The following is a 15,846-nucleotide window of genomic DNA, read 5'->3' on the forward strand; positions in this document are numbered from 1 at the left end:
CTACCACTTGCAGCTCTACCGAGAGGCTGGCCAAGCTGGAGGCTGCAGCACAGCCTGGCTGGGAGGGGTAGACAGACGGACAGACAGATGGATCCTTTGCCTGGAGGAACAGTGAGTATCCACCTCTGGGCTCTGGTCTGTCCCCACTATGGAAGCCCAGGGCAACTTAGAGACCCGCCTCACCCCAAACTAGCTGTGCTTGGAAACACGCTCCAAGCCTGGCATCCAGGGCCTACCACGGGAGGGTGGGAGAGTCCTGTGTCCTCTGGGGACTCAGTTTCTCTCATCTGTACAAGGCCTATGCATTCTCCCTCCCCCTCCCCAGGGGGAGAGGGGACCAGGCTGTACCCTGGGTGCGTGCAGGGCATGCCCAGGTGCATGGGGGATGCTGTTAGCAGGTGTGGCCGGGTGTGGGTGCCCCTCAGCACCCCCCTGCCCCCCAGCACTCCCTGCCCCCCAGCACACCCCCTGCCCCCAGCACCTCCTGCCCCCCAGCACCCCCTGCCCTCCAGCACCCCCTGCCCCCCAGCACCCCCCCGCCCCCCAGCACCCCCTGCCCCCCAGCGCCACCCTGTCCCCCAGCAACCCCCCTGTCCCCCAGCAACCCCCGCCCCCAGCACCCCCTGCTCCCCAGCATCCCCAGCCCCCAGCAGCCCCTGCCCCCCAGCACCCCCCAGCCCCCAGCACCCCCTGTCCCCCAGCACCCCCCTGTCCCCCAGCACCCCTCCTGCCCCCCAGCACCCCCCTGTCCCTCCAGTGCCCTCCTGCCCCCCAGCATCCCCCCGCCCCCAGCACCCCCCTGTCCCTCCAGCGCCCCCCGCCCCCCAGCACCCCCCGCCCCCAGCACCCCTCCTGCCCCCCAGCACCCCCTGTCCCCCAGCGCCCCCCTGTCCCCCAGCACCCCCCTGTCCCCCAGCACCCCCCTGTCCCCCAGCGCCCCCCCCGTCCCCCAGCGCCCCCCCGTCCCCCAGCGCCCCCCCGCCCCCCAGCACCCCTCCCGCCCCCCAGCACCCCCTGACCCCCAGCACCCCCCTGTCCCCCAGCACCCCCCTGTCCCCCAGCACCCCCCTGTCCCCCAGCGCCCCCTGCCCCCCAGCACCCCCCCCCGTCCCCCAGCACCCCCCTGTCCCTCCAGCGCCCCCGTCCCCCAGCACCCCCCTGTCCCTCCAGCGCCCCCGCCCCCCAGCACCCCCCGCCCCCCAGCACCCCTCCCGCCCCCCAGCGCCCCCTGCCCCCCAGCGCCCCCCGCCCCCCAGCACCCCCGCCCCCCAGCACCCCCCTGCCCCCCAGCACCCCCCTGTCCCCCAGCGCCCCCCTGTCCCTCCAGCACTCCCCTGTCCCCCCCAGCGCCCCCCCCCCCCCGCCCCCGGCTTACCCGTGCTGGCGGCCCCGCAGCCGGCTGTGCTGCAGGACCAGCTGGTAAGGCGACTTGGGGGGACCGGCCGGGGTGGCGGCGGGGCCCAGGGCCAGCGCCAGGGCGCCGGCTAGCAGCTGCACCCGGAGGAGCGCCATGGAGAGGACCGACGGGCGGACGGACAGACGGACGGACGGACGCGCCCGCGAGCAAGCCAGCCAGGGGCCGGACGGAGCGCGGAGCTGCGGGCGACGCGGCGGGGACGGCCCGCGCCGGGGTTAAGTACGCGGCGAGGGGCGGGAGGGAGGGCGGGGAGGGCGGGCCTGGCTCCGCCCAGCCCGGCCCAGACCGAACTCCCGCCTGGATCCCTCCCCCTCCATGCCCTCCCTCCCTCCCTCCCCCCTCCATGCCCTCCCTCCCTCCTCCCCTCCATGCCCTCCCTCCCTCCCTCCCCCCTCCATGCCCTCCCTCCCTCCCTCCCCCCTCCATGCCCTCCCTCCCTCCCTCCTCCATGCCCTCCCTCCCTCCCTCCCCCTCCATGCCCTCCCTCCCTCCCTCCCCCCTCCATGCCCTCCCTCCCTCCCTCCTCCATGCCCTCCCTCCCTCCCTCCTCCATGCCCTCCCTCCCTCCCCCCTCCATGCCCTCCCTCCCTCTCCCCCTCCATGTCCTCCCTCCCTCCCCCCTCCATGTCCTCCCTCCCTCCCTCCCCCCTCCATGCCCTCCCTCCCTCCCCCCTCCATGTCCTCCCTCCCTCCCTCCCTCCCCTCATGTCCTCCCTCCCTCCCTTCCCCCTTCATGTCCTCCCTCCCTCTCCCCTTCATGTCCTCCCTCCCTCCCTCTCCCCTTCATGTTTTCCCTCCCTCCCCAGCCAAGATCACTGATCAAACTCTTCCCACCTGGCTCCCTCCCCTCCCTTTCCATCCTCCCTCCCCTCACCCGCTGTCCCCCCCTCCCCCCCCCCCCCCCCCGACACACACACTCACCGTCCAGTGTGTAGTGCCTTCCCACAGCTGAAGGCTGGGGGTTCTGGGTTGTTCCACGCACCACCGGTGGGTCATGCTAACAGAAGCATAGATGAAGAGCTTATCTGGTGGACAGAAGCCCCACCTCCTCCTGCCCCCTCTTCCCTGTCCCCCCCACCCCAAATGTAGGACAGGATCTGTTTGGCCCGAGGCTGCTAGGCTGCTGTGGGAGAAGGGTGGAGACTTCACCTTGGTGCTCACAAACATCTCTGCAGCCCCACCTGCCAAAGAGGTGCCAGGAAGACTCTGGAAAGGTAGAAGCAAGGCCACCCTGGAGAGCGCGGAGCAAGCCAGGGAACCGTCACACGGTGAAGTCTCACCTCAGCACCTATTAGTCACCCACCAGCTACTTGGCACTGCCAGTCTTGGCTTGGTGCCGTAGTCCATGGGCCAAACCAACCATGTCCCCAGAGGGGTGGCTGGGGCTTGGGGAATCGGAGGAAGCACCAGGCCTAGACAGGCCATACCTGCCATTCCATGTGAAAGACGGAAAGGATGTAGCCAGGTGAGTAGAGAGAAGATGCCTGTAGGAAACTCCAGTGGCCCATCTGGATGAAGGGATGGAGAGAGAAGGAGGGAAGAAGGGCCGGGTGCTGGTGGCTCACACTGTCATCTTAGCTACTCAGGAGGCTGAGATCTGAGAATCGTGGTTTAAAGCCAGCCCAGGCAGGAAAGTCCATGAGACTCATCTCCAATAAACCACTCAGAAAACTGAAGTGGCGCTGTGGCTCAAGTGGTAGAGCACTCGCCTTGAGCTGAAGAGCTGAGGGACAGCGCCCAGGCCCAGAGTTCAAGCCCCACAACTGACCAAAAAAAAAAGAGTAAGGAGGAGGGCATGGGGGCTTCGTGGGGCCCAGACCCAAGCTGAGTGCTCCAGGTGATGAGAAAGCAAGCAGGTGACATGATCAGTGTCATGAGCAGGCTTTGAAGGACCGCGTAAAATAAGGTGAGCCAATGGGAGGTGGGAAGATGAGGAGGCCAGGAGAGGAGCATGCGGGGGCTTGAACTATGGTAGGAGAGGGGAAGATGGATGGAGGTGGAGATCGAGGAGAGAAGAGACTCGGGAGAACTTGGTTGCTGTATGTAGGAGGAGAGTAAGGAACGAGGAAGGAAATCCAGGTGTGAGCTTGCGAAGCAAGAAGCCGGCGATGACATGACGGAGGAGAGGCTGGGGCAGAGGGCAGCCTGGACAGGAGAGGGGGTGGGAAGGTGAGCGTGGAGGAGGAAGCTGTTGACAGAGAGCAACGCTACCTTTGAGACAAACGGAATGGTGTTCACTGTATCAGAAACAAGGTCGAGAGAGGCTCGGAGAGGGAGGCTAGATCTGAGGGAGAGGAGGTGGGAAGGAGCCCTAAAAGCCAAAGAGGGGGTGTGGGGGGACAATGGGCCGGAGGGGCAAGGAGCCCCAAGAGGATGGGGAGCTTTGATTTAGGCTGGAGGGGCAGAAAACTCTAGAGGCCCTCTGGAGTGAGTAGAGAGGAGCAGGCAGGAGCTGGGAGATGAAGTGAGTCAGGACTCCAGCTGTGTTCCCATGGCAAACCATCCAGCTGCGTTTCCAAGTGGACAGCAGGGAGCCGAATTCACCGGTGGTCTGCACCGCAGGAAAGGTGTGAGGACTGGAGGTGCAGCCTGCAACCCCACTACTAGCGGTGGTGGAACTCAAGAGAGAGTAAGAACAAGACGACAGGGCTGCGTACCTGCCAGTGTAGGATGACATCTGTCATCCTAGCGACTTAGGAGACTGAGTTCTAAGATCACAGTTCAAAGCCGGCCTGGGCAGGGAAGTCCATGAGACTCTTATCTCCAATTAACCTGCAAAAAACAAAACAAAAAAAATAGTGGGAGTAGCTCACGTAGTAGAGCGCCGGTCTTGAGCACAAAAGCTAAGAGACAGTGCCCAGGCCCCGAGTTCCAGCCCAAACACACAGAACATATACACGCACTATCTCAGAAGAAAATCCACCTGGAGAAGGTAAAGAGGTACGAGACAGGCAGAAAGGGACCACTGAAGGGACAGAAGGATCTAGAGACACCCAGAAGCCACTAGAGAGAATTCCAGAGAGCCACTGTCACCGCCAGGAGGGATGAGGTTTGTTGAGCGATTTCTGTGGTCTTATTGGCACTCAAGAAATGGGAGATGGTAAGACTAGAGAAAGTTTCCTAGAACATTTCTTTATTTTCCACCCAAGGCTATCATCTTTTACGCCAAAGACCCTTTCTGTTGTCTCCTTTCCTACTTACCCCCATAGCTCCAGATGGCTGAGATGGATCATTTACTCCTGTAGCTACACCTGGGGGCCAGTTCCAGGGCTAGGACCTGCTGTCACAAGGGAGGGAGATTCTCTGTGCCCGGTCTCTGTCTAGGTGGGGTTCACACTGCTCTCTGGTGAGGACTAGCGAATATATTTCGGTCTGGAATAAGAGGATTTCTCTCCAAAATACGTCTGAGGGAAGAGCAACTCATATGCACTGAGGTGGATGGTGGAAGGTCTAAAGCACTGCTGCCCCATGAGTTGAAATCAAGTAGGAACTGCTGTTAAAAGGAACCCTCTGAAGAGTTACGGGGGTCCTGAAGAGTATACCCTCCAAAGGGAGCAAGTCACTTTCAGCAACTTGGTTCCAAGGCTTCGACTTGAGAACCTGGATCCCAGGGCCAGAGTCTACCAATGAACAATGGGATTGGTGTAGAGACAGGGGACCTGCGTTCTAAGGCCAGCTCTGCTCCCTTCTAGTTGCATGGCCATAGAGAAAGTGAATTGGGCCTCGAAGATAATGACAAACCCCACCTCACGGGGCGCTAGAGTTGATTACACGATTTAATTCCAGCAAAACGGCCAATCTTTGTGAGTTCCTATTATTCCCACCATTCTCCAATAGTTGGTCTATGTAGTCCAAGTCAGTGAAGATACAGGGTTATGTTCACTGAATTGACTGAAAGCAAAAATGCTGTTGTTGTTGGTCATGGGGCTTGAACTCTGGGCCTGGGCACTGCCCCTCAGCTCTTCAGCTCCAGGCTAGCGCTCTATCACTTTGAACCACAGCACCACTTTTGGCTTTCTGGTGGTTCCTTGGAGAGATGAGTCTCACAGACAGACTATTCTTGCCGGGGCTGGCTTTGAACCACGATCCTCAGATCTCAGCCTCCTGCGTAGCTAGGATGACAGTTGTGAGCCACCGGTGCCAGGCTACAAACACTTCCTTTGGACTTCAGTTTGGATACTGAAAAGCATTCAAATACAGGCTCAGTCCTAGATGTTGGAGTGCTGGGCTAAGTCACGTGATCTCACCGGATCCTGTTCCCCGTGTCTATGAAACTAACCTTTGATGACTCAAGTTTTTCCATGAGCTCACTGAAGAGATTACAGTACTACTTCAGTTACTGTTTAGATATTAAAAATCCACCTCAGGCGGCCTCATCCACTCCCTCTCAGGAAGCATAAATGCAGAAGCCGTGAATATAAACATTTTGTCCCACCGGGCAGCTGCTTTTGGAGATGTGGTGATAGAGGAGAAAGGGGAGCAGGGCCCGTCGGCCCAGGTGCCCCAGGAACACCGGGGCAGGCATAAATCAGGCCCTTCCTTGGGGAGCCATTTTTTTTCCCCTAAATTTTTCTTTCCACTTTAGAAAATCTAAGCAGGAGAAAATGAGGCTGGTTTGGAGCAATAATTACTAGACTTTTTTTTTTTCTTCAGGTACTTTGCAAAAATGAGTACTTTCCCATCCCGTGGCATTTACCAGGTCACCAGCAACAGTTTAGTTTGTAGGCCAGGTGTGGTGGCCTCTGCTTATAAACCAGCGATGTGGGAGGTGGAGGTTTGAGGACGAGCCATGGCTGGGGGGGAGGGGGGGGGGAGAGGGGAGAAGAGGGGAAGGGGATAGGGAAGAACAAGCCAGCTTTGATTAAAAGGGAAAAAAAACGATTTGAAAAGGAACAGCAACATAAAGGCCGTGTGTGTGTGTGTGTGTGTGTGTGTGTGTGTGTGTGTCTAGGATGCCTTCAAGCCCAGGGCCCTGAGTTTGACCCTGTAACCACCAAAAATGTTTAGTTTTTGAAAATAACCTGGTAGTGCATAGCAATAGTCCTTAAACATCAAGATGAATTAGTGGTTCCGAAAAGATTCCCCCCTAGGGAACCTAAGAAAAGCTATTTCTGGGAGTGCTGGTGGCATTTGTATGAAAATCAACCTCCCCGGACTCCCTCCTTGGATAACTATGTGGGCAACAGAAGAATTAGATGACCCTCAAAATCATTCCATGATGGACAGCTGTGGCTCACGCCTGGCCTCTAATCCTAGCTGCTCAGAAGGCCAAGAACCTGGAGGATCAATGTTCAAAGCCAGCCAAGGCAGAAAAAAAGCTGCACGATTCCATCTCCAATGAACCAGCAAAATGCTACCCAATGGCGTGGTGGCTCACGTGGTAGAGTGCTAGCTGTGAGCAAGAAAGTTGAACGAGAAGAGCTCAAGGTCCTGAGTTCAACCCTTGATACCAGCACGCGCGCGCGCGCGCGCACACACACACACACACACACACACACACACACACCATTTCCAAAGGACACTTAGCCTTTCCAATCTGCTTTATACCACTACCTAGACAGTATTAAAAATTCAGGACTTTATAGGGAGAAAGAATGTGAGTGTTGGCATGAGCTCTCCAAATTAAAAGAGTATATGAATCAAATTTAGAGGGATTCCATTTCTTGGTTAACACCCAGCACTTAGACAAGTATTCCACATGGAGCAATTATTTCAAGACAGAAACATCCCAGGTTACTAAAATTAAGGGATGATTATAGTGCTGTCTTGGAAGATTTGGTCTTTTTCAATTATCTTTCACAACCTTCCCACTCAAAATGTCTGAAACCAGCAGTGTTTACATCACCCCCGAATTTGCTAGAAGTGCGGAATCTTAGGCAGACCAAAGCCTCTGCTCCTGATTGTGCATTTTTTACAAAGTTCCCTCCATCCATCATGTGGACTCACATCGAAGTTTGAGCAGTCCAGTCTTGTAGGATCATGGGAGTAACATTCTCCGTATATCTACATTGACCAAAAGAAATACAATGAGCCAGGCACTGATGGCAGAGATCCCAGCGACTCAGGAAGCTGAGATCAGAGGATTGCCAGGTTCAAAGCCAGCCTGGGCAGGAAAGTCTATAAGCCTCTTATCTAACCACCTAAAGAGCCAGAAGTGGAGCTGTGGCTCAAGTGGTAGAATGCCAGCCTGGAGAGAAAAAAAGCTAAAGACGGTGAATAAGCCCTGAGTTCAAGTCCCAGTACCAACACAAAAAGAAAAAGACAGACAGAAAGAAAAAAGGAAAGGAAGAGAGAAGGAAAAGGAAAAAGAAATACACCTGAACACTCCTACGGAGCTCTCAGCTCATGCGAAGGCCTGCTTCTGTGTGGATAAATATCAAGATGGGACTGGCAAGTGACTTTTTCCCCTGGTCTCCCTGTCCCTGTGTTTGACACACAGCAAAGTGAGTCTGAGAACTGGATTCTGTCTGATTTATCTTCCATTCTTCTCCCCTCTCAAAGGCTGCCGAGGGAGGTGGACTAGCACGGATTATAGGTTGTGACAGAACCAACTTAACTTCAGGCCTCCCGATTGATGGAAACAGAGCAGCTGTCAGAGCCTGGCTGGCTTTTTTTTTTTTTATTTAGAATGAAAGCTTTGCCAAATGTTACTTGCTGGTTAGAAGCCAAATTTGTTTTCCAGGGAAACTGACTCTTCATAAAAGAGTTGCATTGACTGGGCTCTGCTAACATATCTTAGAAGATTCCAGAGGCTCTTTGGGTGGGTGGGGGAGGGGGATGCTTTAATTGCCTGACCTCAAATATTTTGGTGGAGCAATGCCCACAGACAATTGTTGGTTTGTGGAGCCACGCTTCCTCATGCTGTTTTTCCCTTGGAGTTTTCTTATGAGGCAGCCAACAGCCTCATCGAAGTTGATACCACCCAGTGCCAAGACATATGGGAGTTTGCAAATCACCCTGGCTCCTCTTCTCTGCGTCTTCATTCTTGTCAATGGTACCACTCAAGGCTGGAGACTGTGAGTTTCAGTTTTGCTTCTTTCGACTCTTTCTGATGTGGCTCACACGTGTAATCCTAGCTACTCGAGAGGCGGAGAGCTGAGAATCGTGGTGGTTCGAAGCTAGCCTGGACAGGAAAGTCCCCGTGAGGGTGTCATCTCCAATGAACCACTCAAGTGGAGCTGTGGCTCAAAGTGACAGATCGTTAACCTTGAGCAAGAAGAGCTCAGGGACAGTGCCTGGGCCTTGAGTTCACGCTCCTGGACCACCACCGCCGCCACCACCAAAAATTTTACAGATGTTCTTCCCAAATTACTCCTCCCAAGTTTTTCTTCCAATCTGAGGCATTTGTCTGTCATATCATCCTAAAACACATCTACCGACGCACTGCTCTCCTGGGACACTCGGATGGCTTCTACTATTTAAGAGCAAAAAGCTTGGCTCTCTGATTATTTGTTTTAATAAATATCTTGTTCCTTCAGCCCCACTCTCTCTTAAAAAGAAAAAAAAAAAGATTATCTACCTATCATCCGTACATCAAAAGCACTTCTGATATATTGCCTCTCTTCTACTGCACCTGACTCCGAAGACACCCCCAAAATCCTTCTTATCATCCGTACATCAAAAGCACTTCTGATATATTGCCTCTCTTCTACTGCACCTGACTCCGAAGACACCCCCAAAATCCTTCTTTGTGGTCCCTGTCACCTGCGTGTCCGGGTGTGTTCCTGCTGGCTTGGCTCCTTGTTGTAAGGTGAATTATCCCAGCAGCCACATTTTGGAAGATGGAATAGTAGAGACTTTATTACAACATTAGCAGTCTGCAGGTCACCCTGCAGCTCCCCAAATACACATAACCCCATTAGGAGACAGGCCGGAGAAGAAAGAAAGAACCAAAACAATACCCATAAACCAATTCAGTTCCAGTGGAGAGATGAATTGGGACACCATGATGACTGGAGACGAGTCAAGAGACAGGACTCAGGACATGATCACAGAGACACACGTGGTGTAATGATGTCTGGGCTAATTCGGGCCTAAATAGGATCTGAGTAGGGGGCAGGTCCACAGGAAATTCCCCGTTCCAGGCACTGGACTGACAGATTCAGTAACCTATCAGCCAAGGGCCTGCCCTTGTCCCCAGGGATCCCGGCACACCCATCACCTGGGAGGCAGGTGATAGGCAGGGCATTTCCTCCCCCAGCATGAAGACAAGATGGCAGACCCTACCATCCACCATGTGGCCAATATAGCGGGGGCCAGACCTGATCTCCTTGCTTCAACTCTTCCCTCCAAGGCACCATGTCTTACTTCTGCTTCCCCATGATCCTCCTGGCCTCTGTGTCCTGTGAGATGCTTCCCCCCCCCCACCCCCCCCCCACCGGCTGCATTAGCAAGACATTTAGCATGTTGTAGAAGCAACTTCCTGCACCTGTCAGAGCTGCCGTTTCCTCCACTGACCTTTCTGTGTGGCTTTCCCATTGAGGTGGCCTCTCTCTTTCCTTTTCGGAGTTGATGGTATGTCTTGTTCATCCTTAGCTTGTGTATTTGCTCCTGTGGTTCTGGTACAGTTTCTGATTTGGTCAGCATGGAGCCCAGTTCACATTTACAGATCTGCGGATGGGCCTGCCCAGCTGGGTTTGCAAAGGCCTTCCCTGACTCCAGTTTCTAGTGGGACGTAGACCCTTCCTTATAGAGAGGTCCAGATTGGATGGGGATCTTGGTGGACGACGCTTTAAGTAACCACTGTCCCACAGGCCTGGGACAAAACTGTTAGGTGTGGCAGAGACTCAAAAGGCATGAATGAATCTGGCTTCTCCCTGAGCTTCATGGCGGCCTGGGGGGGTGGGTGTCCAAGGCCACTGTGAATGAACAGTGAAATCCTCCAAGCTGGTGCTTCCAACATCACAGCCTGGTTCCAACAGCCGGCCCAGGTTGAACAAAGCTCTTCATTTCCTAGGCAGTGCGGTGCCAAATTCAGAGACCAGTACCTGGAAGACAGGCTGGAAGCAGTTGGTTGATGGCTGGTTCTAAAGCCACTTTTCTGACAACTTGAGTCCAAAAATTCCCAGAAATGCCCTCCTATTCTGACACCATCCACAGCACTGGAGGATGCCCTGGATCTTTGAATCTGCTAGAGAAGTCAACTGGGGCAGGCTGGAAAGCTCAAGAGACAAAGGTCACAACATTTTACCTGCATGTCTTAACGTCTTTGGATCAACACATTATCTGGATCCAAACTGCTTCCCGCCACCCCCCCCCAAAGAACAAAAGGATACAATTAAATCTCATAGAGTGCCTTTGGATGCCCACTTCAGACTGCTCTGTACCCTCCACTCCCCTTTCTGAACCCAGCCGAGAAGACAGGGCCCAAGGGCAGGTTTGTTAGCATCAGCTACCTGTACCAAGCCCCTTTCCCTTCCTTCTCCAGCATTTTCTTTCTTAACCTTCCATCCACAGAACTCCTGACATCTCACCAGGATAGAAATAGGGGGAACGCTGTTCTCTGCACAAACCCAAACCACCTAGGGCCCCACAATGCAGAACAAAAGCATTGTGAAGGAGAAGGCAGTTAAAGGTTCCTCTGGACCCGAGTGTGCTGAGGAGAGACTGGGGAGTTGGAGAACGAGGTACGGAAGCAGTCGGAAGAGGAAAGTAGATCTGTGCAGGTGTGTACACAAACGGCACCCAAGCCATTTATTCATGACGAACTATAGCTTGCCAGCACCAAGAGCGAGTCTAAACACTCCCCATCCTTGAATAATCTTCAGGGTCGAGTGTTCTTCTCTTTACTGTAGGAAACGCTGCAGAGGCAAAAGGAACTAGCTAGCGTGGTGACAAAGCATTTAAAGGGAGCAGACTGGGACCCCTGTACTGGTCTTACCCAATCCTGGGACCTGCCACGCCCTCTCTCCGCATAGGGCAGTCGCACACATTTTGAAAACCCTCCAACTTTGCACATGGCATGCCTACTACTTGCTCCCTTCTGCAGAGCCACCTGCAGGGGAGCCTGAGTTGTTAGAGCACCGTTTTGATTCTCCACAAAGGTAGAGGTCATTTGAGTGGATCCTCTTGCATGAACCAGCAACCCTCAACAATCTTACGCGCCACCAACGCCAGCTCATGTGGAGGGTGCTTGTGTGTGTGTGTAGATTGGGACACCTCAGGTAGCCAGGCTTTCTGGGCTGGGTGAGGGAATGAGCTAGCCATCAAGGGCTACTGATGCTCTTACAGCCATGATTTTCATCTCCCTACTAAACCATTCTGTTTCGGGGACCTTCCTGGGGGGGGGGGAGCCTCTACACTCTTAACTTAAAAGGAGATTTCCTTTTTTGAGTCTATGGCAAGTTTTCTTCCTTGGGTTTTTCTGGGAGTCTGGGTGAACACAGAAAAGGGGTTTGCAGGACTGATACGGGGCTCCCTGTGGTCTGCAACTGCCCAGAATGAACATCACCAGCTCCATCTCATTCATCATCATCATCATCATCATCATCATCATCGTCATCACCACCACCACCACTGTTAACCCTCTCTCCCCCCTTCCAGGCCCCAGGTGCTAAGTTACAGCCTCAGCTCATGTGGGATTCTTTGAATATACAGAAGCAGGAGCCAGCAAGCTTGCAGACTGGGCTGTCTAGACCCCTCTCTAGCCTGCTGCACATGAAGTAGTGACCTCTGTCTGACTCTCGGGTTGGCAAAGCAGATGGTTTTCTCTCCTAATGTATTTCACATCGGGGATGGACTCATATATACTAAGCAGTCACGGTTTCTTTAAAGTGCCACAGAAATGTATAAAATAAGAGTGGAAAGTATGTGTGCATGTGTGGGGGGGAATGCTTGGCACAACCCCACAAGGCGAAAAAATAAAGAACCCTTTTCTGTAGTACCTTAATTATCCGCTCTCATTTATCAGCCTGAGAATTAGTCAAACTAACGGCGTGGTTATATTCATTAATGTGTAGTATACAAAATAAAAAAAAAAAATATATATATATATATATATATATATCCCAGGACGACAAAAGAATGAAAGTGAACCTCCACAGGAAGAGTATATGCATGCTAGTTTGCACCTTTCTGAAGTAACGGTCAAATCGGAGGCCGCGTCTGTCCCATTACTCAACCATTATAAAAATACTACAGTACGCAGACAACCCCTTCACGACACTTGCCGGGGCTCACGTCACGAGCCGGCAGTGGGCTGCACACGGCTTCCAGACAGGAGTGAGTCATGGTCTGGCAGGAGGCCCTTGGTCCGCAGGGAGCCAGGCGCACACATACGATAAACCAGTGCCTAATGCCCAGCTATATGCAGAAGGATCTCCAAAGGGAAGTAACCAACCACAGCAGTGTAGACGGGGGGGGGGGGGGGGGGGGGGGTGGGGGGGTGGGGGGGGGTGGGGGGGGGGAGGGGGGGAGCCAGAAGAGACCCAGATTCTTCCCAGAAGAGGTGATTCATCATCTGGTTCAGAAGGAAGCCAAGTCAGCAAGGTAGACTGCAACTTGTCAAGCAGAGACCCGAGACTGCGTGAGCACTAGAGACGGATCGCTGGCCTGCCTTCCTGGTTCTTGCTAGCACTTTATGATTCCCTAGACAACACGCGGGAAGCTCTAAGAGTTGCCTTTCTGGGCATTCTGACTGGCCAAGAAAAATGCCATCCTGTTTTTTTTTTTTCTTATTAAACATTATCCTTTTATCCCTTTATCTATGAAATGTCCGAAGATGTGGTCCTTCTCCAAAACAGACCCATTTTTCAGACTCTGAAACCAAAACTCCCTGGAGCAGGCCCATAGCACATCCGATTTACATCCTATTTACATCTTCAAGCAACCAGCAACCAGTGGGACCTTGATGCTGAACGCTATAGGAAGCCCAGGCTCCTTAGGAACCTCCCAGTTGCTGATGGTTGAAAAAGAAGAAAAAGACAAGTGTGTGTGTCTGTATGATGTGCAAATACCAGACCCTGGATGACCAAATCCAGTAAGTATAAATTCTATCCAGCCCTTGAGATGGAGTCGGCTAAGCCTGCCAAGTTGGGGAGAGACCCAGATCTCAAGGCAGGACTCACAAAGTCTTGGCTTGATGATTAAAGTCCAACCCAACAGGCGACTTCAAACACATGTTTATTTAGATACCAAACCCACCCAAGCCCACCCCACCCCCTTCCCCAGAAATAAGACCTTGGCGCGTTTTTCCTCACGGCGCAACTGTTCTGGCCTACGTTTTACACTAGTCCCCCATATTATGTACTCAGGGGCGGGAGGGAGGCGGGGGGCGGGGGGGAGACCTGAGTTGATCACTTGGAGCCAGGGAATTAATAAATAGAGGCAGCAGAAAGAAGACTTCAGGGTCATGAGACTCGGGTTTTCATGCCTCTTCTTTCTGCATAACTGTTTCCAGATGTGGGAGCTTGGCGTGATATTAACTCCAGGACAATAACTAATGGAAGTCCTCCTCCCCAACCGTCCGCCCCCGCCCCCCACATCCCCGCTCCCCAGCTAACAGCAGGTGACTACTGATCCCCCCCATCTCCCCCAAGTACAGCTTGTTTGCGTTTTCTTTTCAGGGGGCTCACTTGTCTGGGAACACAGGCCCTTGCTCATGTTTACCTGGCATAGGCTACCGAATAGATGAGAACAAGACACCTCCTCCCATAAACCCAGTTGTGGGAAGCTCTTTGCCTCTGGAAGTCAGTTTGGAGACAATAAATCAGATGGGAGTTGGATTTGGGGTGCACACATCCCAGCACAGGGGAAAATGGCACACGTGATGTCATTGGCTCTTGTCCCTGCCCTTGATGAACACTTGCTTCCTCTCTGGGTTTGTCTCTCCGTTCCTCTCTGGAATGGAGGGTCAGTTCTTCAAGGCATTTTTCAGGAAAGGCATCCTGATCAATAGACAACTGAGAGGGGCAATCAGACATGCTTTCAGTAGAGAAAGGAGAGGCTCTTAGAAAGTAACAATTCAAAGAGGCTAGCCTCTCCGTGTGATCGACTTTGCCCTTGAGTCCAGACCCTGGGCAGTGTACCCTGCTGGCCTGCATGTGGCCTAAGGTCTTGAGGCCCAGGCCAGCTGGGCCCTGTTTTTTTTCTTCCCTGGCTTTGGACAAGTCTCTTTCTGCTCCATGTTTTCACTGGCCGACCTGCTTGCGTTGTCCACAGGGGCAAAGCAACTCTTGAAAATTTGAAACTGGAAACAGATTAAGTTGTCTGACAGATAGGGGCGGCATGCATCACTGAGCGCCTTGGAACCAACTGTGGCATTCAGCTGGTATAAGAGTGAGGGAGTTTTCAACTGCTTCCTAGAACGCCATTGACTTTGGTTTTCAGGAGTACCCCACAAGTAGGACTTAAAAGGAATATCCAGTCCCAGTGGGTTTGACTTGTCGGTGAACACAGTTTGGTTTCCCTGAGTCATTTGCAGGAGTTCATTTTGTAGACTTGACCAGAACCCCCCCAAAGGGTGTGAATTCAGTAGACAAGGAGAGTGTATATTGCCAAAAAGGAGCATCAAGAAAAGCTGAGTCTTCCCACTGGTGACTAGATCTGCCCTGCCCACAGCCAAGCCAGAGTCTGAACCAACAGTCCTGCTCGCTCATTCCTGCTGCTGAGCCTGCTCTTCCCCGAGTCTGGGAGAAGGGATGCAGGCTGAGACAAGTCGCACCATTACCATTTCCCATCCACAGACTCAGAGCCTCAGCCCCAGAGTTACTGGGTGTGCACCTCCTTTGCAGGGGAAAGGGTCCTATATAACTGGTTTTTTTGTAACAGTGAACAAAAAGTTATTTGAAGACATTACTTTCTGGAGGTTCATATCCTAGGGTGGTGGGCTTCTGCTAGACCATGTCGGCCACACTGTGTTCCACACACACCTGCCCTGGTCCGGGGAGCACGTGACATGAACTCAAGTCCCTGAAAAGACTCCTTTTCTAGTAAGTTCAACAACTAGTGAGTCGTTTACATGTTGGCCGTTGGTATTACACAGTCAAGCAACTATAGCGGTAAACACAAGAGATAGAGGAGTTTTTTGTTGTCCAGAAACACATCATTGTCTAGGAAGGACAAGAAATCAAGTTTGACAACATACGTATCCGTGGCCAAGCTTACAAAATCTTACCAGGTCTCGGGACCCAGCATAAATTCGAGCCTCACTTCCAGATCTTTGGAACGCTCCCGCCTGCTTTCTAGCTTCCATTGGCCTGTGAGGTTTTTGTTCAGACAGCTTCCTCCAGGCTCTTCCACGTGTTCTTCGCTTGGTAGAAGCCCCTTCTCTAGGCAGCCCAGTTCGTTCCCCATCACAGTGCTCATCAGTGGCATGGCCATCCTCTCTACTAGACTGCTAGAGCACAGGGATTGCCGGACCCATTCATGAACCCCTTATTTATGGCATACGCAGCAGAAGCCAGTCAAATGGTAAAAGACAAAGGTCACTG

At 53.4% G+C, this 15,846-nt stretch overlaps 1 protein-coding gene across 1 annotated transcript in view; it reads right to left on the minus strand.

Annotated features, from left to right (window-relative positions):
* Tgfbi (transforming growth factor beta induced) overlaps nt 1-1,586 on the minus strand; it is a 31,847-nt gene extending 30,261 nt beyond the window's left edge. Inside the window, exon 1 of the mRNA XM_042671321.1 lies at nt 1,376-1,586. Coding sequence (XP_042527255.1) covers nt 1,376-1,512 — 137 coding nt within the window. The 5' untranslated portion in view covers nt 1,513-1,586. The remainder of the gene's footprint in view (nt 1-1,375) is intronic.
* Between the last annotated feature and the right edge of the window lie 14,260 nt (nt 1,587-15,846).

The sequence above is a fragment of the Dipodomys spectabilis genome, unplaced genomic scaffold (genome assembly GCF_019054845.1).
Source record: "Dipodomys spectabilis isolate Male_0828 unplaced genomic scaffold, ASM1905484v1 ptg000611l, whole genome shotgun sequence".
NCBI classification, from domain to species: domain Eukaryota; kingdom Metazoa; phylum Chordata; class Mammalia; order Rodentia; family Heteromyidae; genus Dipodomys; species Dipodomys spectabilis.